The sequence below is a fragment of the Branchiostoma belcheri genome, unplaced genomic scaffold (genome assembly GCF_001625305.1).
Source record: "Branchiostoma belcheri isolate BF01 breed outbred unplaced genomic scaffold, Haploidv18h27 scaffold108, whole genome shotgun sequence".
NCBI lineage: Eukaryota > Metazoa > Chordata > Leptocardii > Amphioxiformes > Branchiostomatidae > Branchiostoma > Branchiostoma belcheri.
The window spans coordinates 215,054-238,000 of NW_017802469.1; the positions used below are offsets into that span (position 1 = coordinate 215,054).

The 22,947-nt window shown below is 40.5% G+C and overlaps 1 protein-coding gene across 6 annotated transcripts in view; it reads left to right on the plus strand.

Moving 5' to 3' along the window:
- LOC109480657 (tensin-1-like) overlaps nucleotides 1-22,947 on the plus strand; it is a 128,407-nt gene that overhangs the window by 43,645 nt on the left and 61,815 nt on the right. For 4 of the 6 annotated variants that reach the window (XM_019782910.1, XM_019782889.1, XM_019782897.1 and 1 more), the window contains one exon: nucleotides 939-977. In XM_019782910.1, coding sequence (XP_019638469.1) covers nucleotides 942-977 — 36 coding nt within the window. In that variant the 5' untranslated portion in view covers nucleotides 939-941. Of the gene's footprint in view, nucleotides 1-938; nucleotides 978-19,106; nucleotides 19,436-19,720; nucleotides 19,755-22,947 lie in introns of those variants that run through there. The other 2 variants (XM_019782903.1, XM_019782926.1) reach the window with 2 other exon arrangements.

A 22,947-nucleotide genomic window follows, 5' to 3' on the forward strand; every position in this document is an offset into this window, starting at 1 on the left:
GGCCTTGGCTGGTGTATAAAATGTACCTTTAGGCAGTGTGATTTGTAGTGAGCTAACAACAACCTACATACTGCCCTCACTGAAAGAGTTACATGGTAGTTGAACACTTACCACTACCAGTGGACTATAGCCTAGAGGCCAGACTGTTTCCAGGGTCAAACAAAGGCTGGCTCCTCAGCTTCTGAAGGCCAACTAGCCTGGGTGCCAGACCCACAACACACTAGGCTCAAAGTTAGGTGCAGGTAACTTTGAGCCTTGTTTGCTGTGGGTCTGGCACCCAGGCTAGGGACCAACATGCCCTCAATGATATTTTATCACAGCACCCCTTGTGATAGACCTTGAAGAACTAGAAACTAGAAGGTTAACATCATTAAACATAATGCATTCAAATCAGGACCTCATTCGCATAATTTATGAGGAAATGCTAGAATGGCATTGTTATTAAGATAAGACTGTCTTTTGGTTGAGAATATGATAAATTGATAAAATTCATGAAAATAAGGATCCTATTTGTTAGATCAGGAGGGAATGATCATAAAGATTAACATCATTTGGTGAAGGTATGAGATCGGGGAACTCTAGTACTCCAAATGAAACAGAAAGGACGTCAACATGTGTTCGTGATCTATTCTAGGGGATTGTATGAATGTTTTTCAGAGGTACTTTCTTGTTATCTGACTGTAGCTTCTGTATCTAACCTGGACCATAGCCTGGAGGCCAGACTGTTTCCAGGGCCGTACATAACTGTCTCGTGTCACGTGATTATCCCATCAAGTCACAGGACAAGAGAACTCCAAGATGAGATCTTAACCAGGTTGAAGAGGAGACAAAATGCGTCTCAAAAGCTCCCCAGTGTAGCTGAACTTTAGTTGTGTGTTTTGGTATAAATGTTTGTCAAAATTTTGTATCTAACCCGTTTTCTTCCTGTGTTTCTGCAGGTTATGACAGCATGTGTTCCTCCGGTTAATTACGAGTTGGTAAGTTCTTTTTTTTTATTGATAGAAATCATTCGGATTTTGTGTTCTTTATAGGAAATTATACAGAGAGGTATTTCATGATGGAATACTTACATCAAAGTTTTTATGTGTATTTGATGTCAAATAAAAAGAGGACAGTTTTGCTATTTAACAAGCACTTTCCCTCGTAAGATTTGAAGGAAAAGCAACTGTAGCAAGCAGCTGAGTTTTGTTCAACTGAAATAGTTGCTGTTTTCATGGCAAATGGCCCATAAAACTTCACAATACCAATATGCCCTCCCCTTATTCACTTTTTACATGACTTGACCACATAAATGTTCTAGGTTGAACAGTCTTTACTTGACAGTTACTTTAACCTCCAGCTTGTGAATTACCTCAGTAAGTTGCCAATTTCAAGGTGTGGAGTCACCTTTATTATGTTAGAGGTTAGAAGTTGTGTTGCATGTTACAGCACATTTTATTCCTGTAGAAAAATATCTTTTCTCAGGGGGAGGGTAGTGCTGTGTACCGGTTCGCTGGACCAGTTCTGGACTTGTAAAAATGTTTAGGTTCAAGTCCAAAAAAACCTAAAAGTCATGAACCAATTCCGGACTACATGTCATATACCCCTTTTCTTTCCAAAGCACCCAAAACCTTCCATAAATTGCAAAGTCCGTGCTGCAAAATGAAGAAAACATTGCCATTGGGCATCGTCAAGTGTTGGCCTCCATGTTATGTGGTCTTACTAGAGTTTCATCCAGACAACATTGCAAGGTTGTCAACATGCAATTTTGTATATGCCATGGGTTTAGGTCCGGACTTCTGAGTCCGGAACTGAACCTAAACCTCTGGACTTGAATCCAGACCTGAACCTAAATGTGGGTTTAGGTACACAGCAGTAGGGGAGGGGGGCACTGAAAGAGCTTTGATAAACAGCAACACAGTTGGCTTCAGTCAAGACCAGTTGATATTTATGCAGGTGGACTGAGTTGTTGCAACCTTTGACCCTTGTGCACTTGACCTGGTGTTTTGACTGGAGAGAGGTGGAAGTAAAAACAGACAGAACAAATTCCTGACATTGGGAGGGTTAGGTTGGAGTGTACAGATCCCATCTGTTACTGTTAGTACTAGTAGCTTCTGATAAGACAGGAAGGTCGCCACATCAATTTCAGTAGCATCAACTTCTGAGCTTGTATACTGTATTACATTTTTTATGTTTACTGAAGGAAAACATCATGTTTTGGCTACGTTTCTCTCCTTCTTCTTCTTCTCCAAACCAAAAATGTCAATGACCTGAACCAGACTGTCTGTTACCATGGTAACTAGTGTTGGGTCACATCATGTTGCAATTTTATAGCAGGAGGGATTTAGACTCCTGTTTGACCATATATATGAATGTGTTTGAGTAAGAATCAACAGAGCAGACCATATGCTTTGCAAATGTTACCTTTCTAGTCATCTTTAACCAGTCTGTGACTCTATAAGCTCTTTCTATGGTTGATAAGTCTATGCAATAAAAACAACAACAACAAGTTGCTAAGTATTTGTGTAGCAGTACTAATCTTTCATGCAGCGACACACAAATGGCGAATTAACAGTAAGGACCAACAGCAACTGAAAGTCAGTTGTTGCCAACTTGTTGGAATGTAGAGAAAATTTGCTTTTTCTTCCGGACCTCCAGACTGTGTTTCCGCACACAAACATTAACGTTAGTATCCAGCAGCTTGGCACAGGCATGCCCCCTTAGGCGAAATGGACCATTTTCTCCTAAAGATGTTTATGAAGAAGCTAATGTCTCAATTTTACCCACTTTCCCGTAGCCTTTAGTTCTGTTTATGAGGCGTGAAAGGTAAGGATGGTTCACCTGGCAGAACTAAGTATCGGTCTCAACAACTGCAGTTAGAACATGATAGCTGCTTGTATCAACATGTAGAGTTGTACTGCATCCACATTGCTAAGGCAGTCTCATAGGATACATAATATACAAGCCTCGAAAGTAACTTTGTTTTCCTATTGTCTCAGCATGTGAGTATGTACTGTCGGTTTTTCGGGAAGTATGTATGATTTTTTTTGCTGATGTTCTGACTCCCAGGCACGTTATAATTGCAGAGTAGACAAATTTGGGGGGCTTTTCTGGGGCCAAAAGCCAGAATTCGAACATGTGCCACATGGGCTGACATTCTGATGTTGATTATTTTTCTATTGTCCCAAAAATGTCCCAAAGTGTCTTTTTAGTTGTCCCAGCATAAATTTTAGTGGTCAGTGGCCATCAGGACACTGGTAATGTCTAGTCCTAATATGGGTAACTTTCCCCTATCCACACACCTTCAGTTTTTAGGGGGTAGGGCTATTATAGCTAGTCTTGACCAAGCTAACTACAGTGGCTGAAAAGTAGTAGAATTTAGCCAAATAATTTGACTAATTTGCCAGGGGAGTTTGGCCACTATAGGCTTCATTTGCCAGTGCAAGTTGACAGTTACCCTTATTGCAACCCACTCTACTGGCCAATTACTGATTCTGTTTTTGCCAAATTTTACTGTTTCCCCCCTTCTTATATGAGTGGGTGTGTCATCTACCTAGGGAGCTTGCATGGGGTCCCGACAATGCTCCACGCTAAGTTTTGAGAGCCGGCTACGTATTATGCTGAATTCAGGAAGCCTTTCGATCACGCTTTACGATAAATTCCAAGTGGCTAGAATTGAAACGGCGAATTACACTCTACGCATAATGCGCCAATTACGCTCTGCATTGAATTAGAGTGGTCAGTCTATGCTCTACATGGAATTAAAACCGCCGATTACGCTCTACGGAAAAGGGCATGCAGGCCCCCTCCTAGGTGTACAATATCAACGAAGTCTGCTCTGGCCTCCCTGTCTCTGGAAAGGTCAATCCCAACACACTTCAGCTTGTTTGGAAACAAAACAGTTCCCCTCAAGTACCCAAATTGCCAGACTTTGCACCACTTTGACCAGATCTGGATCTCTTGTTTACCCCAGTCCCTCTCCAAACTCCGACCATAACTCAAGTAGTCAGCAGAAGTTTGGTGCTGTAAACAGTCCTGTTGGTGAACTCCAGGGTCAAACTATTACCCAAGGCGGGGGTGGCTTAGCTGACTGGATTTTTGGTCCTGACAACTTTACGAGGAGTTCTGTTGACCTTTCGTTTGGAAACGATACACGGCTCAGAAGGAGTTTGATTTTATCTATCGGGTACAGTCACAGGCATGATGGCTTCAAGTTCAACTCAACAAGCTGGAGTGATAAGAGGTAGGAAAAGTTCTGAAAGTTAATGGTAGGCAATGGTCTGCTTTTGGTAGTCTTTTATGGGGCTACCTTCTTCAATTACAGTAAAACGTGTTTAACTTCTAAAAGTTATCACCTCTACATAAGGGCCACCTGGCCAATGTGGCCACTCTTTGGTAGTTTTCCCATTGACACAAGCATAAGAAAACTGTCTATAGTGACCGCCTGTCAGTAAAGACCAGATTTTGTCAATCTTCTTGGGCAGTAAAATGTGACTGGACATTGAAAGAATATTAAAAGACGGTAAATAATTTCAGGTACGCGAATAGCAAATTCTTTATTCACAACCACTTGTTTAACAAGATCTGACGTTTCGATGACCGTCTGTCATTTTCATTAGGGAAATTATGGCTGGTTCACTGTGCCCTATAACGTAAAGCTGTTACTGGTTCACTGTGCACTGAAACTAGGTGTTATTGGTTCACTGTGCACTGAAACTAGGTGTTAGTGCCAACAATGTGGTCCCAGATGTAAAGTAATTGTGACATTTGTAGATATTGTTACAATAATAGTGAGATATGCCATTGCAAGTGTGAAATGCACCATATGAGGGCCTGCATGGGGTCCTGACAACGCTCTATGCTAAATTTTGAGAGCCACCTACATGTACGTATTTCTGAATTCAGGAAGCCTCCCTGTTACGTTATACAATAAATTCCAGGTAGCTGCAACGCATCTAATGCGTAGAATCAAAATGGTGAATTATGCTTTACGCGAAATGCACCAATTATGTTCTATGTAGAATTAAAATGGCTGATTACGCTCTACGGAAAAGGGCATGCGGGCCTCCCCCATATCAGCCCATGCTGTGTTTTTGTGTGGGTGATGCAGGTGACAGCTGACCTGTTCCCCCAGGTGTGGTAATGTCAACTGATGTAGATCACAGCCAACAGGTGAGGGGTCCCCTCAACGTGTTTACCCGCCATCTCAAACCCAACTCACCCACGACTCCGACAAACACGGGACCCTCCCTCAGCTAATGAACCAAGACACTCTCTTATCGCAACATTACGTGGATCGTTATAACTTAAACTCTGGGACTAGTGCCACAGTGAAACAATAGCGGCTAACCGCAAGCCACTAACATTCGCTTTAAAAATCATAGCTTGTTACTTCGGTCACAAAGTTTACTTGGTGTCATGCCTGCTGTAACTCTTGGAGGACGTTCTGAGAAATTGGCAAGTACTGGTTGTAGTTCATCCTGTTGTTTTGGAAAGGTAAGTCCGTAGTTTGTATCCACGTACAGTACAGTAAGGCCAAGTACAAAGTAGACTATTTAGAAAACTGACTAGCAATCGATATACAAGTATATCTAACCCTCGCAATACTCTGGGAGTGCTGCCACGGTGAAACAATAGTGGCTAACCGCAAGCCACAGCCATTCGCTTTCAAAATCATAGCTTGTTACTTCGGTCACAAAGTTTACTTGGTGTCATGCCTGCTATAAGTCTTGGAGGACGTTCTGAGAAATTGGCAAGTACTAATTGTAGTTCATCCTGTTGTTTTGGAAAGGTAAGTCCATAGTTTATATCCATGTACAGTACAGTATGGCCAAGTACAAAGTAGACTCTTTAGAAAGCTGACTAGTGTATTGATGTACAAGCACGTCTAACCCTCGCAATACAGGGAACAACAGACGATAAACCTGACAGTGAGTGAGCACGAGTGACTTTTGTTATTAGCTTTTTTTGTTTTGGGCAAAAACTCTTCCAGCGTATATCATATGTAAATCTTTACTGACAACAAGAGTATGGCAACTTTTGTAAGATCTATCCTTATGATTTAAGAAAACATACCCCACTAATTCGAGAGCTTGTGGTAGATACATGTAGAATACAACACGGGATGTGATCCGTGGGAGGGCTGGGACCGAGGGTGATGCGGAATACACCGTGTTGTACAATTTTATTTATGTCATACCCACCCAGGAAAACACGCCTTTCAATGCGAAATGAGCGAAAATTTGGTGTCCCTAAACCCCAGAAATGCAACAACGTCAATTCCAACGTCCAAATTTTGTATTCGAATTGTAGAAAGTGGCATGCACATTCGAATCATTCTATGGAACAATTGGAAGCCTGGGCCGTACATGTAAAGAAGCCCGGGCCATACCGTAAAGTACAGCCCGGTCCAGAACACCAGTATCGAATGTATTTGCGGCCCAGGTATGACATAAATGTGTGATAGTCCCACATGTTTGTGACCTACTGAGAGGTCCGAAAAGTTACCTGTTACATGGAGTGACATGTGCCTGTGACACAGTGAAAGTAATGAAGTGTCTGAGGTGTGACAGTCTGTCAACACTCCACAGTGGCACTAATCAGAACTGGTGCCAGGCAGCAGGAATCACTGTCACAGACTGACACGCCATGTACAACCTCCTCTACCCGTCCTTGACACATTCCAGGGGGCCCGCATGCCCTTTTCCGTAGAGCGTAATCGGCCGTTTTAATTCTACGTAGAGCGTGGATGCATAGCTCTAATTCAACGTAAAGCGTAATTGGCACATTTTGCTTAGAGCATGTTCGCTGTTTTAGTTTTACGTAATGCGTTGTAGCCGCTTGGAATTTATCGTAAAGCGTAATCGAAAGCTCTCATGATTTAGCGTAGAGCATTGTCAGGACCCCCAATACAGGCCCCCCTTCTACTCTCACAAGTTGGGGGGATGTTATTGTGCCACTTGTGCAAATGTATGTTTCAATTTGATTCAATTACTACCTGTGCCAAGAAGGTCTTGTACATGTTTTCAGCGGCATTTGTCTGTTTGCTTGTTTGTTTGTTTGTTTGTGAACAGCATAACTCAAGAAGCTTTACATGCATAATGTCATGAAAGTTGGTAGGTGGGTAGGTCTCGATGAGACCTAGAAATGATTAGATTTTGAGCCCCCTGGCGGCTTTCCTTGGTACTGCAGCAGAAAGTCCAGTTTTGATATCTCGCGATCTGGACATGCTGGGGTCACGAATTTTGGGTGGTAGATAGCTCTTGTGCTTGGGAAGATGTGACATTAGTTTGATCCCCCTAGCAGCTTGTTAAGTTGTTTTTGCTCTGTTTCCTCTTCTCCTCCAAACCAATAAGGTCAGTCAATGACCTGAACCAGACGTCTGTCACCATGGTAACTGGTGTTGGGTTACATCATGTTGCAATTTTATAGCAGGCGGGATTTAGACTCCTGTCTGACCATATACATAATGAATGTTTGAGTAAGAATTAACAGATATATCAACCTTCAGCATGCTAAGGTAGCCCTTGGTTATGGGGATAGGCAGCTGGAAGGTCAACTTCTTCCCCACGCTTTTTTTCACCCATTTGGCATTTGTTATCCTCGCCCATTCATTGCCTTGTATACTTGTCAAGTCCGATTACGGCTGGCAGTTCTAATGTTAGTAAAAATCAATGCCATGTCCAACATTTATACCTGCCTCATTGAACTCAGTATGGCAGTGCCAATGAAACTAGTCTATAGAAAAAGTGGTCCCATCATAACAGGTCTATATAATTACATGTATTAGGCATGCCGTTGATTGAGGCAAGGCTGTGTGCTTCGTACTATAGCAGACTTTTCACACACTTAACTAATCTAAGGCTGTCAATCATTTGAAGATTGTTATCTTATGAGTTATAATTTGAAAGAAAACATTGTTTTTGCTCTGTTTCCTCTTCTTCTTCTCCAAAGGAATAAGGTCAATGACCTGAACCAGACTGTCTGTCACCATGGTAACTAGTGTTGGGTTACATTATGTTGCAATTTTATAGCAGGAGGGATTTTTGCTCCTGTCTGACCATATACATTGTATATTACATGAATGCGTTTGAGTAAGAATTAACAGAGCAAGCCATATGTGAAGGTGAACACTATGCATTTGCTTTGCAAATGTTAGTAATACCTTTCTAGTTTTCAGTTTGGTTCCATGATACATGTCAGTTGTACCCTACAGTTACTGTTCCCTGTTCACAATCCATTCATCAGTTATAGGCAGATCGATTCCCGAGGTGTCTGTGCATTTATTCCTGGTCCATACAATCAATAAAGCCATTAGCCTGAACAAGTTAAAGTTTCATGGCCGCCCTTGTGGTCATCTGTCTTGCTCTGTGACAGATTACATAACCTACTAATCAAAAGAAAAGGGATATGTTATGCCTAAGTGTTGGAAGAAGAGATATTTCTTAGAAAATTGAAGCATGACACAATTATCAACAATTTGAAATTACATGTAAGATGTATCATATACTACATGTGTGTTATATACTAATTTACTCACTATGGACATAATAAAATTGTTACTCTTCTTCTTCTTCGACGTTAGAGAAGCAAAAATACATCCTTCTTCCTCCAATAAGGTCAATGACCTGAATCAGATGTCTGTCACCATGGTAACTAGTGTTGGGTTACGTCATGTTGCAATTTTATAGCAGGAGGGATTTAGACTCCTGTTTGACCATATTATGAAGTTTGACCATATATAATAAATTGCTATTCTATTCCACCCCCTCCCATCTTATACTGTACATGCATGTCCCTAAGTAAATTAGCACTAGGATGAAGCCAGAGCCTTCCTTTTTGAGTGCCAGTTAAGTTCATTGTCAGACAGGCATTTGACTTGTGCCCACCCAGCAAATAGACACAAGAAGCCAGAGTACACAGGCAAACATGTTAACTGTGGGTCTGTTTGAGGAACAACCTGGCAAAGGACAGGTCGCACGTAGCTGTCAGAGACAGGGTGGGGTGAGAGGAGGGAGGAGAAATATGAGGCAGTTCTTGGAAGAAGAAGAAATTGACTGAGGAGGTTAGCTGACCTGACGTGTTGTACAACAAGCCATGGCTAAATGACAAGTTGTGTCAGCAAAGGTGAGAGGTAGTGTTTGTGTACAGGTACTGGTATGATTGAGCATCTCTTTTTTTGAATGAATGAATTTTTTTACTAAAGGCAGCAATATTATGTAAGATTTTCACTATTTTAAACATTGTTGTTTTACACATTTTCTTGTGCTACATGTATAAGCCTACCTGGGTTCATAATGACATTTTTGGAAATGACAATGTAGATGAGAAAATTTCAATCATTTATATTTACAGTTTTGGTGCAAAAAATCTGTAAGATGTTGCTGGATTTGAATGTATTTCTTTGATTAATATTTTAAGGCATGAAAATATTGCTGAATTCAAGGTTCATCCTTTAGATAGTTGTATATTAGATGGTTAGATACTGTCATTCAATTGCCCACAGGCCATATGTAGAAAAACAGACGATTTTGTTGATTTTCATTGAAAAAGCAGCTCATTTAGGCCGACTTTAGACTGACGACGGTACACGATCGCACGACAATCGTTGTGGGCGACGGCTGGCTTTAGACACATGACCAGAAAGTGTGGCGGACACCCGCAGCGCAGGAGGGCACGCCGCGCGCCAATTCAAAATGGCGAGAGAACCCCTTTTTCGGCATGCTGTAGCAGATTGTTTTTATTCTGCTTTTAACTCGTTGTCCTGTTGATGAGACGCCGAGTTTGTGCCCAGCAAAGAAGGGGTATATGGCACATGTACCGAGCGGGGCAATACTCGGCGGGTTTGAACCCGGCGTTCGGTGCTGCCGTCGGCCTGGCTACATTGGCCGGGAAGTGTGGATCGGCGGATCGGTTCGTACTGGAGAAGTAGCGATTGGTGGCAGGGGATTGTACTAGACACGTATGACGATATAAAGTCTTTGGTTTGACGACATTTAATGATACAGGCGATGTGCTTGGACATGAAATAACGCTTGCAGGCTTATTTGCATAAGGCCAATGACCTCCCACTTCCTTCGCTGGCGACGGTTCACTTTAGACGGTGGAAAATCCTCCTCGGACCCCCCGCTGAAGGATCGCACGATAGGGTCCGAGGTGGTAGTGACGACGATTCGAGGATTACCGTCGTGCGACTATTTTGATCGTGTTTAGACGGTGGTAAAATACCGTCGCCGGCAACATCTTGACGACAAACATTCGTACGACTATTTTAACCGTCGTCAGTCTAAAGTGCCCCTTAGATTTTGAAATCATATGATAATTCATATTATTCATATTAGTACAAGTGTCAAATCATGACCCACTGTCTCCATTTTTACTTAATAGAAAAGTAAATGAAAGTAAATGTTGCCTTAAAGTTATAAAAGAAGAATTTTAACATCAACCTATCATAGCCTCTGCTTTAAATCCTGTCAGCCTCAATGTTGACCACTCAAAGGCCGTTGACTTCAGTAAGATCCTTCTAGGGAAGCCTGACTGTTGTGATAACCTTGGAAGTAAGGAATGTTGGGAGGTGGTGGGGCCTGCACAGGTCCGTGATGGTATGTCAATGGGCACAGTATGGTCTGTCACCCCTCCTCTTGATAGATGTAGACTAGAGTTCCATGATCTCATGCCTTCGTCAAATGACCTTGACCTTTACGACTGTTCAGTCAATCATATTCTGACCCAATGTCAGTCTCATTTTACGAAATAAAACCATTCTTAAAGTTTAATTTTAGAAAAAATTAGTTAAGCTTTCACAAAATCATGTGCAATTGTGCATGTATTTAATATATAACTATAAGGGTGCACATGAAACCTAATGATTTAGTCCTGTTCTAGCCTCAGCCCCCACGAAGCCCATTTTTGCACTTGACCTTGGTCTTCCTAACGGTAACCTGCCTGCCAAAAATCATGAACACAGAGGGACTAAAGATTTGACAGATTGCTTTAAGAAATCCCCTATAAAGAACAATTTCTTCAGGTTGTATGTGTTTTGTTGTCTTTTATATCGTAGTATTATTTTTAGATCATAATATTATTATCATATTCCAAGTATGAAAACAAGGATCACACACACACATGAATCCAATTCTTGTCACTCAACAATCACTCAGTGCTCACTGTCTAGTAGAAGTGGTGTCAGGCCGTGACTTCTTGTCTTGGGCTACAGACAGGCGTGTTCTAGACCCTGTCCTACAACTGTTGGGTTGCAGACCCAAGGTTAGAAAAAGTGATTTGATACAAGGGTCAAGATTAACCCTCTCCTGTACATGTTCCCTGTGACATTTGAGGTTGGAAAAATACAGCTACAAGCAGGCATGTTTATTGGTGAGGTAAGGTTATATGGTCCGGCTCATTTCAAACCCTCAACTGCAAGATAGATCTATTTCTAGCTATAGACCCGTGAGGTTGAAAAGTCTAGTTCAGGTTAACGGGGCATTAGGCCATACCAATTTAATTAATTGTTTGTCAGATTTCTTCAGAAAAAAATATGAAGTGACAGGGCAAAGCCAAGGCACCCCATGATAGCCGGAAATGTTACAATATGAGCCATGAAGTGAACATACCAGGCTGGTTTATAATTAAAACAATAGATTTTGTTTATTTTGAACTTTTAATGAAACAAAGTTGCATTGTCACATTGAAAAACTTTAACAAGTAGGAAGGAAAGGACTTTTTTCAACCGTTGGGGCCAAAATATGTCTTTCATTGAGCATTTTGCTGTTGATTTAGAACTTAAAATTTTTTTTTCTTTTGCAAATCAGAAAAAAATGAAGCGGGCGAATCCGTTAACCAAGAAATTAAATTGGTATGGCCTTGGGGTTTTAAAACATTCCTTGTACATGTGAGATCCATATCTGTGGCTACTCCCATGGTTAATTGTGAGCATTAGTGGTTGATCCCTTGGCCATTAGACCCACAGGAATATATCTCCCTGCCAGTGTAATTGAATGCTGGCATGAAGGGGAGAGACAGTAAGCTTCTACAAATTAAAAAGCGGTCAATCACTTTGTATCAAAGTCAGCTAGCTGCTACAGCGGTGTGGGGCTGCTTTTTACCTCCATGAAAAATGGAGGTATTGTTTTTGGCGTGTCTGTCTGTATGTATGTCTGTGTGTGTGTCTGTCTGTCTGTGTGTGTGTCTGTCTGTGTTTCCGCAACTTTGTAGTCAGCATAACTTCAGAACGCCTTTATGGATTGTGATGATATTTGGTATGATGGTAAGTCTTGGAAAGACAAAGGTCAAGGTCAAGTATGGGCCTCCTGGTGGATGACCTTGGTACTGCAGCAGAACTTCCGGTTTTTGTATCTTTTGTCCTGAACAAGCTATGGTCTTGACTTTTTGGTGTCAGATAGCTTATCCTGTCAGGAATAAGTGGCGTAAGTTTGGTCCCCCTAGCAGCTTGTTCTGGAACTGCAGGTTAGTTTCTGGTAAAAACTTTCAAAGCCAATACGTCCAGATAGGAGCAACATATTTTCATAATTTTTGGTGTGTAGGTAGCTGAGAGAGAGATGTACATAATTAAATGCAAATTATGCAAATGAGGACTTTATTTGAATAATTAATGAGGGAATTCTATAATTACAGTGTTTTACATTATACTACTTTCATTCATGTAATGTATGTAACCTATGGCAGGCGGAACATCAACAGATACTAATTATGCAAATGATGACCTAATTTGCATAATTAATGCGAAAATTCTATGATTTCTTAATGGTGAATGATGGGAATGTCATACTAGGGACATCTGTAAGTTAATCAAAAGTTAACATACATCACGATGCATACATCATGTTAATGCAGAGGTCATTTGCATAATTAAAGAAGAAATTTACATTTACATATCAAGCCCATATTTCATGGAGGTATGAAGTCTCGGAATTCTTGTTTGTAAGTTGAAATATTCTTTGTTATTCTTTTCTATATTTATGTATTCAAACATTTACTACTGACTACGTACCTAGGCATAAGGGCTATTGTCAATTTTGACGGTGGTCCCTCAGATAATTTTCCCTATCATCCAAGCATATACTGATGATAAGAAATCCTTTTTAGGGTGTCTATTGTGACAATTTTCAAGCATTTCAACTAGCAAACGTAGGGATATTAGTATTACAGTGTAGGTACCACATGGTAGCAATGTACAATGACTTTTATGACCTAAATATTCCTGCTATGTATGTACATGTATGATTTACCTTCTTGATCGATAATGTTATTGAAATGTTTTTACATTAATATTTTTAGGTAACCCATGAATATGTGGTATGTTATTGCTTATTGTAATAATCTTCATAATCATACCTGTAGTTCTTGCATCTTGTCTTCCTTATATATGACTCAAATTATCATATCTATAGATTACAAACATTCAGAAGACCATTTTTGAGGGTTTACATTTTTTTCTGATGAAGTGGGCAATGTGTGTATCATTTTCATGTTAAGGTTTAGGTTGACAGAGATTTTTGAACCCGAGTAACCCTTCTAGAATGAGGCCTTGGGTCGGTATGGAAAAATTGATGAAGATAAACTACAACATCAGAGAACCTGTGGTGGTTCAATACTATCACTTAAAGAACAGGCTTTCTCCCTACAAGTGTGCCTGCCAAGTAAAACGGTTTACTGATCTCTACAGACAGTACAAAGTGGAACAGATTTGGTAATTTGGGATTTTCCTGTTTATCTGTGTTTCTCCTAGCCTGGAAGCCAGGCTGTTTCAAGGGTGCTACATATACAGGCCAGCTCTTCTGTGCCAAGGGGAACATGCTGGGTCTATCTGAATTTCTCTGAGGACATTTTGTCCCAGAGCCAATGAGCTTACCTGTGTAGGCTGCATGAGAGTTTTTTCTTCAAGGCTAAAGGTCCTGAAAGTCTGTTTTCCAGGCTATAATTCTCCCTGCACTGGCCAGTTTTTCCATGGCCCTACAACATGAGTTTCCCATCAGTGAAGGTCCTGAAAGTCTGGTTTTCCAGGCTATGGTTCTCCCTGCACTGGCCAGTTTTTCCATGGCCCTACAACATGAGTTTCCCATCAGTGGAGGTCCTGAAAGTCTGTTTTCCAGGCTAACATTCCCCCTGCACTGGCCAGTTTTTCCATGGCCCTACAACATGAGTTTCCCATCAGTGAATATTGACCCATTGGTATGCCATGGAGCTTCGTGGGAGTTTTTTCTTCTAGGCTAAAGATCCTGAAAGTCTGGTTTCAAGGCTATGATTCTCCCTACACTGGCCAGTTTTTCCATGGCCCTACAACATGAGTTTCCCATCAGTGAATATTGACCCATTGGCTGATGGATGCCCTTCCTTCTGGGGAGAATCAGGTCCTATCAGCCAGGACTGACCCTTCTCACCTCTGCTAACTGCACGGGCACATCTACGTAAAGTTTTGTTTCACGTGTGTGCTTTTTAGAGGGCCTGCATGCCCTTTTTCGTAAGGCGTAATCAGGCCTTTTTAGACTTCGTAATTCGTAGGCAGCCTCCGCAAAAATCAAATTCGTAATAGGACATTAGCCGCACATCGTAAAGTCGTAATCAGCTCTGGGACTTAAACGTAATTCGTAATCGGCAGCGAAAATTTTGCGTAATTCTTAATCAATAACCCCTTGCAGGCCCTCTTATTACCCTCCATGAAAATGGTGGGTACTGTTTTTTCAGTCTGGATGCTGTTTTGGTGTATATTTCAAGATCCGTCAGACAGAATGGGATAATATTTGGCAGGTAGGTAGGTGGGGTAGGTCAACTTTGGGCCCCAGGTGATTGACCTTGGTACTGCAGTAGGAATTTTTAAAAATATCTTTGGAACAGCAAGAATAGGAATTGGAGAAAATGAAATAGAAATTGGAGAAGGGCAGTTTTCTGATAAAAATTTAGATGACATTCTGTGTGACCAAGGTTTCCAATTGGAAATTTGTAATGTTTAAAACAACAATATGGAATTCTATGGGCACATCTATGTTAAACCGTTGTTTCATGTGATACTTTCATGCAACCTAAAAGTAAAAAAGCAGTAGCAGGAAATAGCAGATAATTAGAAGAGGGTAGAATTCTGGCAAAAAAGATTGAGATGAAATTCATTGTAGTTTTAGAAGTTAGAAATTCAATGTTTGACATCAGCCATTGAATCCACAGAAGTCATACATACATTGTAGGCCTAGAAAGTCAGAAGAAATGAAAAAGATATTGTGATTACAGGAACTAAGATCATGATATAGTCATAAACTAAATACAGTCTGAAATTCCACATGGCGGTCTATTAAATTGTTTACTTTAAACCAGGAAAATGGCACCAAAAAGAGTAGTGATAGCATATTTCCAATTGATTTTATCTGTGCAGGGCCATTTGTAGGCCAATATCATCCTCATATGATACCTAATTCAATTAGTAACATCATCCAATCAGAGGATAGGATCACCAATGATGTAATCAAGCCAGATGAAAAGTCATGGTAGCTTTTACAAACAGTGGATGTGGTCCAGTTCTCTTATCACATTCATAAGTCTTAATTCCATCCAAATGTTACTGTGTGGTCTGATGCACATCTAGTACAAGTGACCTGTGGCCTGCGTCAGACCCAATTATGACCAATTATTGACCTGATGACCAATATGTCATGCCTGATTGACTTGTGAAAACTGGACACTGACACTGGTGATCTTCACTCTGATGGAACACTGGTGTCTTTTGACAGTAGTTTGATTGGGCCACACTAATTTAATTTGTTGGTTCTCAGATTTTTTCAGAAAAATATGAAGCGACAGGGCGAAAAAAAAAAATTAAAACAGATCTAGGCATCCTATTATAGCCCCAAATGCTACGATAGGAGCCATGAAGTCAACACAAAAGGCTGGGTTAATATTTCAACAGTGAATTTTGAACTTTTAATCACACCACTGCATTGATAGATGGAAAAACTGTAACAACTAGGAAGAAAAGGACTTTCCTCAACTGTTGGGGGAAGTTTAGATGACCTGGTTTGTTTTAGCTGAAAATGCAGGCCCAGTCCCACTGCCACTAGCTTCTTGAAAAAGCATCATGTTTGATGACTGCTTTACTAACCCTTAGCTCCTCATCCCTCTTCCCAGTAGGCTTTTCCAGACATACAATGTGACAGCCAGCCTGTGAGTCAATTTTCTTGAGTTTGAGAATAGTTTATCTCTTGCAAAGCCACCCTGGTAGTCCATTTCCTTGGTTCTATTGCCAAAATCAGCGACAAGCTGGTCCTCAGTGTTGATCCTACATGAACAACTGAGTTGACACTGATTACAGAAGAGAGTGTCCTTGCAAAGATCTGAGAGAAGAAGTGTTGGACAACTTTCAAAACCAACAAATAAAGTATGGCTTCCTATTATTTCTTTTTCTTTCTAAGTCCAAAGTAAAAACATAGAGGGAAACTTTACTTAGAAGTATTTTGTCTTCCTGTATTGCTATCTATGAACCCTATAACCAATATGTCGTACTGAATTGCCAAAAGGCAACTTCAATAGAAATGAGTTTTCTTTCCAGCCAGACCCTTTCTCCTTTTGCAAGATAAGTATTCGAGTCTGTCTCCAATAGAATATGCCAGGGGGGCCCGCATGCCCTTTTCCGTAGAGCGTAATCGGCCGTTTAATTCTACGTACAGCGTAGTCGGACCGCTCTAATTCAACGTAGAGTGTAAGTAGAGCATTTTACGTAGAGCGTAATTCACGTTTCAATTCTACATAATGCGTTGTAGCCACTTGGAATTTATTATAAAGCGTAATCGCTACTGTAGCATAATACGTAGCCGATTCTCAAAATTTAGTGTAGAGCTTTGTCTGGACCCCCCATGCAGGCCCTCATCCAAGCTTTACCTGTCTTGTCTCCCTGACCTGACACTGAACTTTCCTGTGACCTTTAGACACATTTTTAGGCCTTGCTGACACCAAAAGTGCTGATCTCTACCCTGCCATTTCAGGCTGTGGGGTCAACTGTCAGAGCCTCCTGCAGTGGGGCGTCCTTGTTTGTCAGGATTGTCAACTTGTACAATCTCAGGAAGGACACTTTTCTCATGTCACTGACTCATCAGTTAGGCCATGTTGATTTGATTATATGGATGACACCCTCTGGGAGCCCCAAAACTGACGCGAGCGTGCATAAAAAAAGTTTTGCAAAGAAAAAAAAAAAGTTGCTTTCATTATGAAATCTACGTGGTCATGAAGGTTGAACAAATGACACAGTATGGTATGGCGGATAATCTACTCGTCAAATTTATTTCTGTACATTTTCGTCTTATTCATTTGATGTCAAATATTTTTTTTGCAACTGACGGTATATATTTGGTCATTTTGCAACTGTTGTGTACATTTGTACAATCTACAGTATGGTTGAAAACTTTTTTATGAAAACGGACAAAACTTCATGCGCGCGCGGATGTCATCCATATATTTAACCAAATCAACATGGCCTTACTGTAAATTCAGCTACAATTGCTACACGTAAATTTCACCGCACAGTGAAAATATAAAAAAAATGCTGTCTCTTTGAGTTTGCAGCAGCTGAAACAATGGTAGAAAGGCAGAAAAATGTGCATCGTATGATGACTTCTTGATAATGCTGATGTTAAAACACAGTGAAAATGTCAAAATCTACAGTGTTGCTACTCCCTTGAAAATGTGGAGTAGAGGAAGAAATACCAACAGTTTCCTATTATTTTAAGTCTTTCCACTTTAACTTTCCTACTCCAAAAAAAGCTAGAGGTGCAATTTTCAAATAACTTAAGAGAGAGTCACATCTATCAATTGAAGGATATTGTTACTTTAGGTCAATGTCCTTTAATGAATGACGCACTTTAGAAATGCGGAAATTCCTTTTATCACAATCGCTGATGTCACCAATTTCCTTGCAGTTGTTGTTGACGGTATTTCGCCTTGGACAAGGTTGAGGGAGTAAATATGCCAAGTGATAAGAGTAACAGGAAGTAAGAATTCCAAAGATAGTTAAAGATTTCCAAGGCATTTTCTTTGGTACAGTTTAACATAGATGAAAAAGTCAAACAACGAGAGAATAAGGAACAGCTTAATAAAATAAATACTTTTTTTAAGCTACAAGGATGAAACACCTTGTACAAGGATGTGTATCTGCAACTCTACTTCATCATGGCAATAAAAATGAATTAATGAGAATTTTATTGCAAATTTGTTTACGGGGGCTAATTGCAAATTACAAACACAAAAGAACAATGAAATAGAGTATAAAATAACTAAAATCTACATGATGAAAGGTAGTTGTCTAAAGCTTTACCTACATGTATGTGTAAAACTTTGTCTAAGGGGTTTGACTTCTCTTTTTTAAACCATGGAAGATGTAATGTCCCACCTTTTCCAAAAGTTAGTGGGTTTTAGGAAGTTAAAAGAAAAATAGTTTAATATTGTTGTGGCAAGGTTTGCTATTACATCAAAGCTATATTTCATTATTGGCTAAATGATTTAAAAGTTGTATTTTATGGTCTATTACAGTAGAGCATACTTATAGAAGCCATCTCGTGAAGGGGGTACTTTTGGTAATGGCTTCATGACATCATAGAACAAGCTTGTGACTGTGAATGTTACGAGTTAGCAAGCTGATACTTGAAACGGAACATTGTTCTATGTATACATACATTCAATGTTAGCTGCACTTAAAAACATCAATATCAATTATTTTTCATGACTCAAACTTTATCGTCATCTTATAAACATTTTGGCAAACTTGTTAACAAGACAAGAAGTTGAGAAAGCCGGCCTGTGTTTAAGAAAGTCTGGCCAGACAAAGTTGTAAAGTAAGGGACGCTCTGATTGGTTAGAACCAGGGACTAGAACGTGGATGGCATTCCAGGTCGGGATGCCTTCGATGTTTCGGATTCCAAAGGGCAAAAATAAAGGCACTGGGCGAGGGCATGTAGTTTCTACAGGGGAGTTTGTTGGGCTAATCATGTTTGGATGCCTGTAGTCCAATGCTTTTGTAGAGTGTAGAAAGACAGTGTTGTTTCAGGATAGGACTTCAGTCATATGTCCACCCTACTTAGCATACATGATCCTGAGCTGCTGGACTTTTTTTTACTTCCTGACAGAAATGATTGACAGATCGGGCAGACAGCGCATGGATGATGTTGTCATACAGAAACGCTATAAATAGCTCACTATCAATTTCATTGGCTGGCGTCTCCCTGTCTAATGTGGATAGGTCGCTGGAGGTATCCTTGCGGCACCATTGCAGCCATTTTGAAGAATTAGCCGACGGCCTGAACTAATTTAAGGTCAAGGGGAAAGACCAAGAAGACCCCGAGCTCTCCCCAAGATGTCATCCGAAACTAAAGACGCCAAGGAACCTGGTTTGCCGCCTCCTGCAAAAGAAACTGAAACAGTTGCTGAGGAACCCCCTACTGACAACGCTAAGGATGGCGGAGAGGTAACAAACAGACAGCTTGTACAGGGAGTTATGATAGAAATATGATATACCATTCTCCTGTCCTTGTATCACAGCCATCTTCTTACTTCATAATGGATTTATGACTTACAGGGACTACTTTACCAAGGAGAGAAAGGACATGGACACAATAGGTACTAAATCAGGATAGTTTGGGTCCACCCCTCGCTAGCCTTGATAACTACCATATGTTAGCCGCTTGACGTCTGTCTAGGGTATCAGAAATCTGCTCCTGTGTTTACACGCACTAGAGAGGCTCCATTTTTGGTGTCCACCGTAGTTGGGCTTCATGGATCTCTTGGTGAGTAGACTTTAATTTCTACAGCCATTCTGGTGTTGTGTGAGAGTTTGGTTGATTTGGTAATGAAGCGAACTTGTCGTTACTTCACATGTGGTGTGTGAGTTGAGGGGGTGTAGTCTCACATCGTGCTGAAAAACAAGTCCCTGTTTATACATGTAGTATGTGGAGCCAGGCATATTCTGGCAGGGTGACAGAAGAACAGTGTGGAACCTGTACTGACCAGTACTAGGTTATTTTCATGTACTGGATTTGTCGAGAATCTACTGCAGTACAACAGATTGGAGTTAATGTCTGGTCTAGGTCAGTCATGGTTCAATTTCCCTTGCAAAGAGTTGACCTGGGTAACTTGGGCCAAATTGCCAGGCCCTCTGTTGACGCCAAATGTTTGCCTTTGCTTCAACTTCCTCTGGAAATTATTCCAAACTTCCCGAACAACCTTCCAGAGAGGACACAGGCTTGGAAAGTTTAGTAAACATCAGCATTCTGGGGAAAGTCTTGTGAAGAGGGGAGAGAAGGGGTTTCGAACCCAGGACCTTCTTGTCCTATCTTCTTGCCCTCTGGTGACCTCCCTGGACTAAAAGATCATTTGTTTCCTTTCTTGGCACTAGAAAGGATCCCAGACATCCTGTACCTTTTGATTTAGGGCATCTTAGGAAATCCTACACAAGGAAGCAGTTCATCTTAGATCTTACAGCACTTCCTAATAGGAAAGGAACAGTTTGACCACAAAACTGACAAAAAAACATGTCGTACCAAGGGAGCATGTTACAGTTCAATGCATCTGATAATTCAGTAGAGACCGTTTAAATGTAACTCAACTTGTATGTAAGGGTTAGAGTAACTAAGCTGAGAGAAATGGTGTTTTTATACTTTTTCTGTAGAAGCAAATTGTCTGACCTCAGGAGTGAATGAAACTCTATCAGGGCGAGGGTACAAGATGGGGTTAACATTGGATAAGTGACAACATGTGAGAAAACCAACTTTTCAAAATTGAGGTCCTGGCAGGGAAAGCAAGGGGGGCAAGCCTTAGCAGTTGTTAATGGGGAAAACAGGCAGCTTGTGATGATTAGATTTTGTTGGCATGATTGGGCAGTTGGTCTCTGTTTTTTCAAAATTGGTTCCAGGCTTCTGATTGATCACCTGGTGGAGCTAGGAATGATGGGTAAAATTGCGTCTCACTTTCCCTTTTTGATGAACTCAGATGTAATCTTTTAGATTAATAGAAAGTTTATTGCAAATACTTGCCCGAGGGCTAATTGCAGTTACAAACAACATAAGAAAGAAAATACAGTGGTATGTGAGACTATATCTACGTCTAGCATTGTACTATATTCTACAACATACGTGGTACTAGTTTTATTGGGTTTGACTACTTCTTTTTAGGCAATGGAAGACGAATTTACCCACTTCTTCTATAATTTAGAGACAGTACTGTCACTTAGGATATAGAATTTTCTTCTTACACAACCATAGAGTTTCTCACCTGCTTACGTTTCGATGTAAGCAGGTGAGAAACTCTATGGTTGTGTAAGAAGAAAATTCTATATCCTAAGTATCTTCCAACCTGATGAAATTATTTACGGAAAGTACTGTCACTTTCTAACCTTGCCTTAATGGAAGATGCAGAATTTACAGTGATCATTTTGTAGACTCTTGTGTGGCATGTTTTTCCTTTCAGGGAGTGTTTGTTTTCAGAGAGAAAGTAGCAGACCAGAACTTTTATAAACATCTGTCAGATGCAGGTTTTAGGCATGAAACGTCCCAGCAGAGCTGTCAATACACAAGGGACTAAGGCCACAGCAAGTAATTTTTATGGATGACATCAGTGCGTGCATTAATTTTCACCTGATTTGGGAAAAAAAAACCAAGAAATTTTGTTATCATGTTTAAAGTTAAGACTTTTGGTCCAACACGAAAAATTCTCTCACCTAGAGCCTTCGACCAGTCACTCTGGTCTTCCTCAGTAAACTGACCCAGTGAAGCTTGTCAAGAAATTTTGTTGCCTTTTGACAGTGGTCAACATGCCGAAAATTGGCAAAGCTGTCTGTTGCCATGCCGTAACGTGGATGGCAGATAAATATGAAGAGAGGAGACAAGAAAAGGCTCTGATTTAATGTTTCGTTTCTTACTTTGATGCAGTGATATGTGATGGTGGCTGTGTATATGTGATGTTCCCACTGAATAAAAACCATTTGTACAATGATTGAGTCAAAATTTTACAATGTAGGAATCTTGTTTAAAGTTAAAACTTTTGGTCCAACACAAAAAAATTCTCTCACCTAGAGCTTTCGACCAGTCACTCTGGTCTTCCTCAGTAGACTGACCCAGTGAAGCTTGTCACGTGGCTTCTTTGAAGTGTGACGTCAACACTGGGTCAAAGTTTTAACTTTAAACATGTAACTACCAACACAGATGAACTTTCATGATAGTATGTATGAATCTTGTTTTTTTTCGGCCCTTTTTTTTTTCGCCCGCTCGCATTAGATTTAGAGTCTGCGGAGGATGTCATCCATAAAATTTATTTGCTGTGGCCTAAGGTGCAGGGGGAGGGAGGGGAGGGGGGTGATTAAGAAAACAGATAAGATTCAGCACTGATTTATTGTCACATATGTTTCTGACTTACACATGTTTGCTCCTAAGAGAGATGTATTGATGGACAGAGACCCAAGGAGTTGGAAATTGAAGAAGGAGAGATAAGAAGATGGAAATCCATACTGACAGGGCTAGAAGTCACTTGTGTATCCGTTCAAAAGATCGAAATCAGCTAAGTTGTCTCTCTCAATTACGTAAAAGTAAAACAACCACGAATATATTTATTTATAACGCTAGAAGCCATGAAGTCAACACAAAAGGCTGGGTTAATATCTGAACAATGAATTTTGAACTTTTAATCAAACCACTGCATTGAGAGATGGAAAAACTGTAACAAGTAGGAAGAAAGGGACTCTCCTCAATGGTTGGGGGCAAAATATAAGCTGAATAAGAACCAGAATCTTTTTTTTTGCAAATCTGGAAAAATATGAAGAGGCGAATCCAAGAACCAACTAATTAAATTGGTGTGGCCTAATGCTTTTCCATATACTGTAGCTGAAGTAAAAATTTGAGTCAAATTATGTTGTAACATATTATGCTCTGTAGAACTCTCTAGAAAGCAAAGAAGAAAGTAGATAAGGCCACACCAATTTAATTTCTT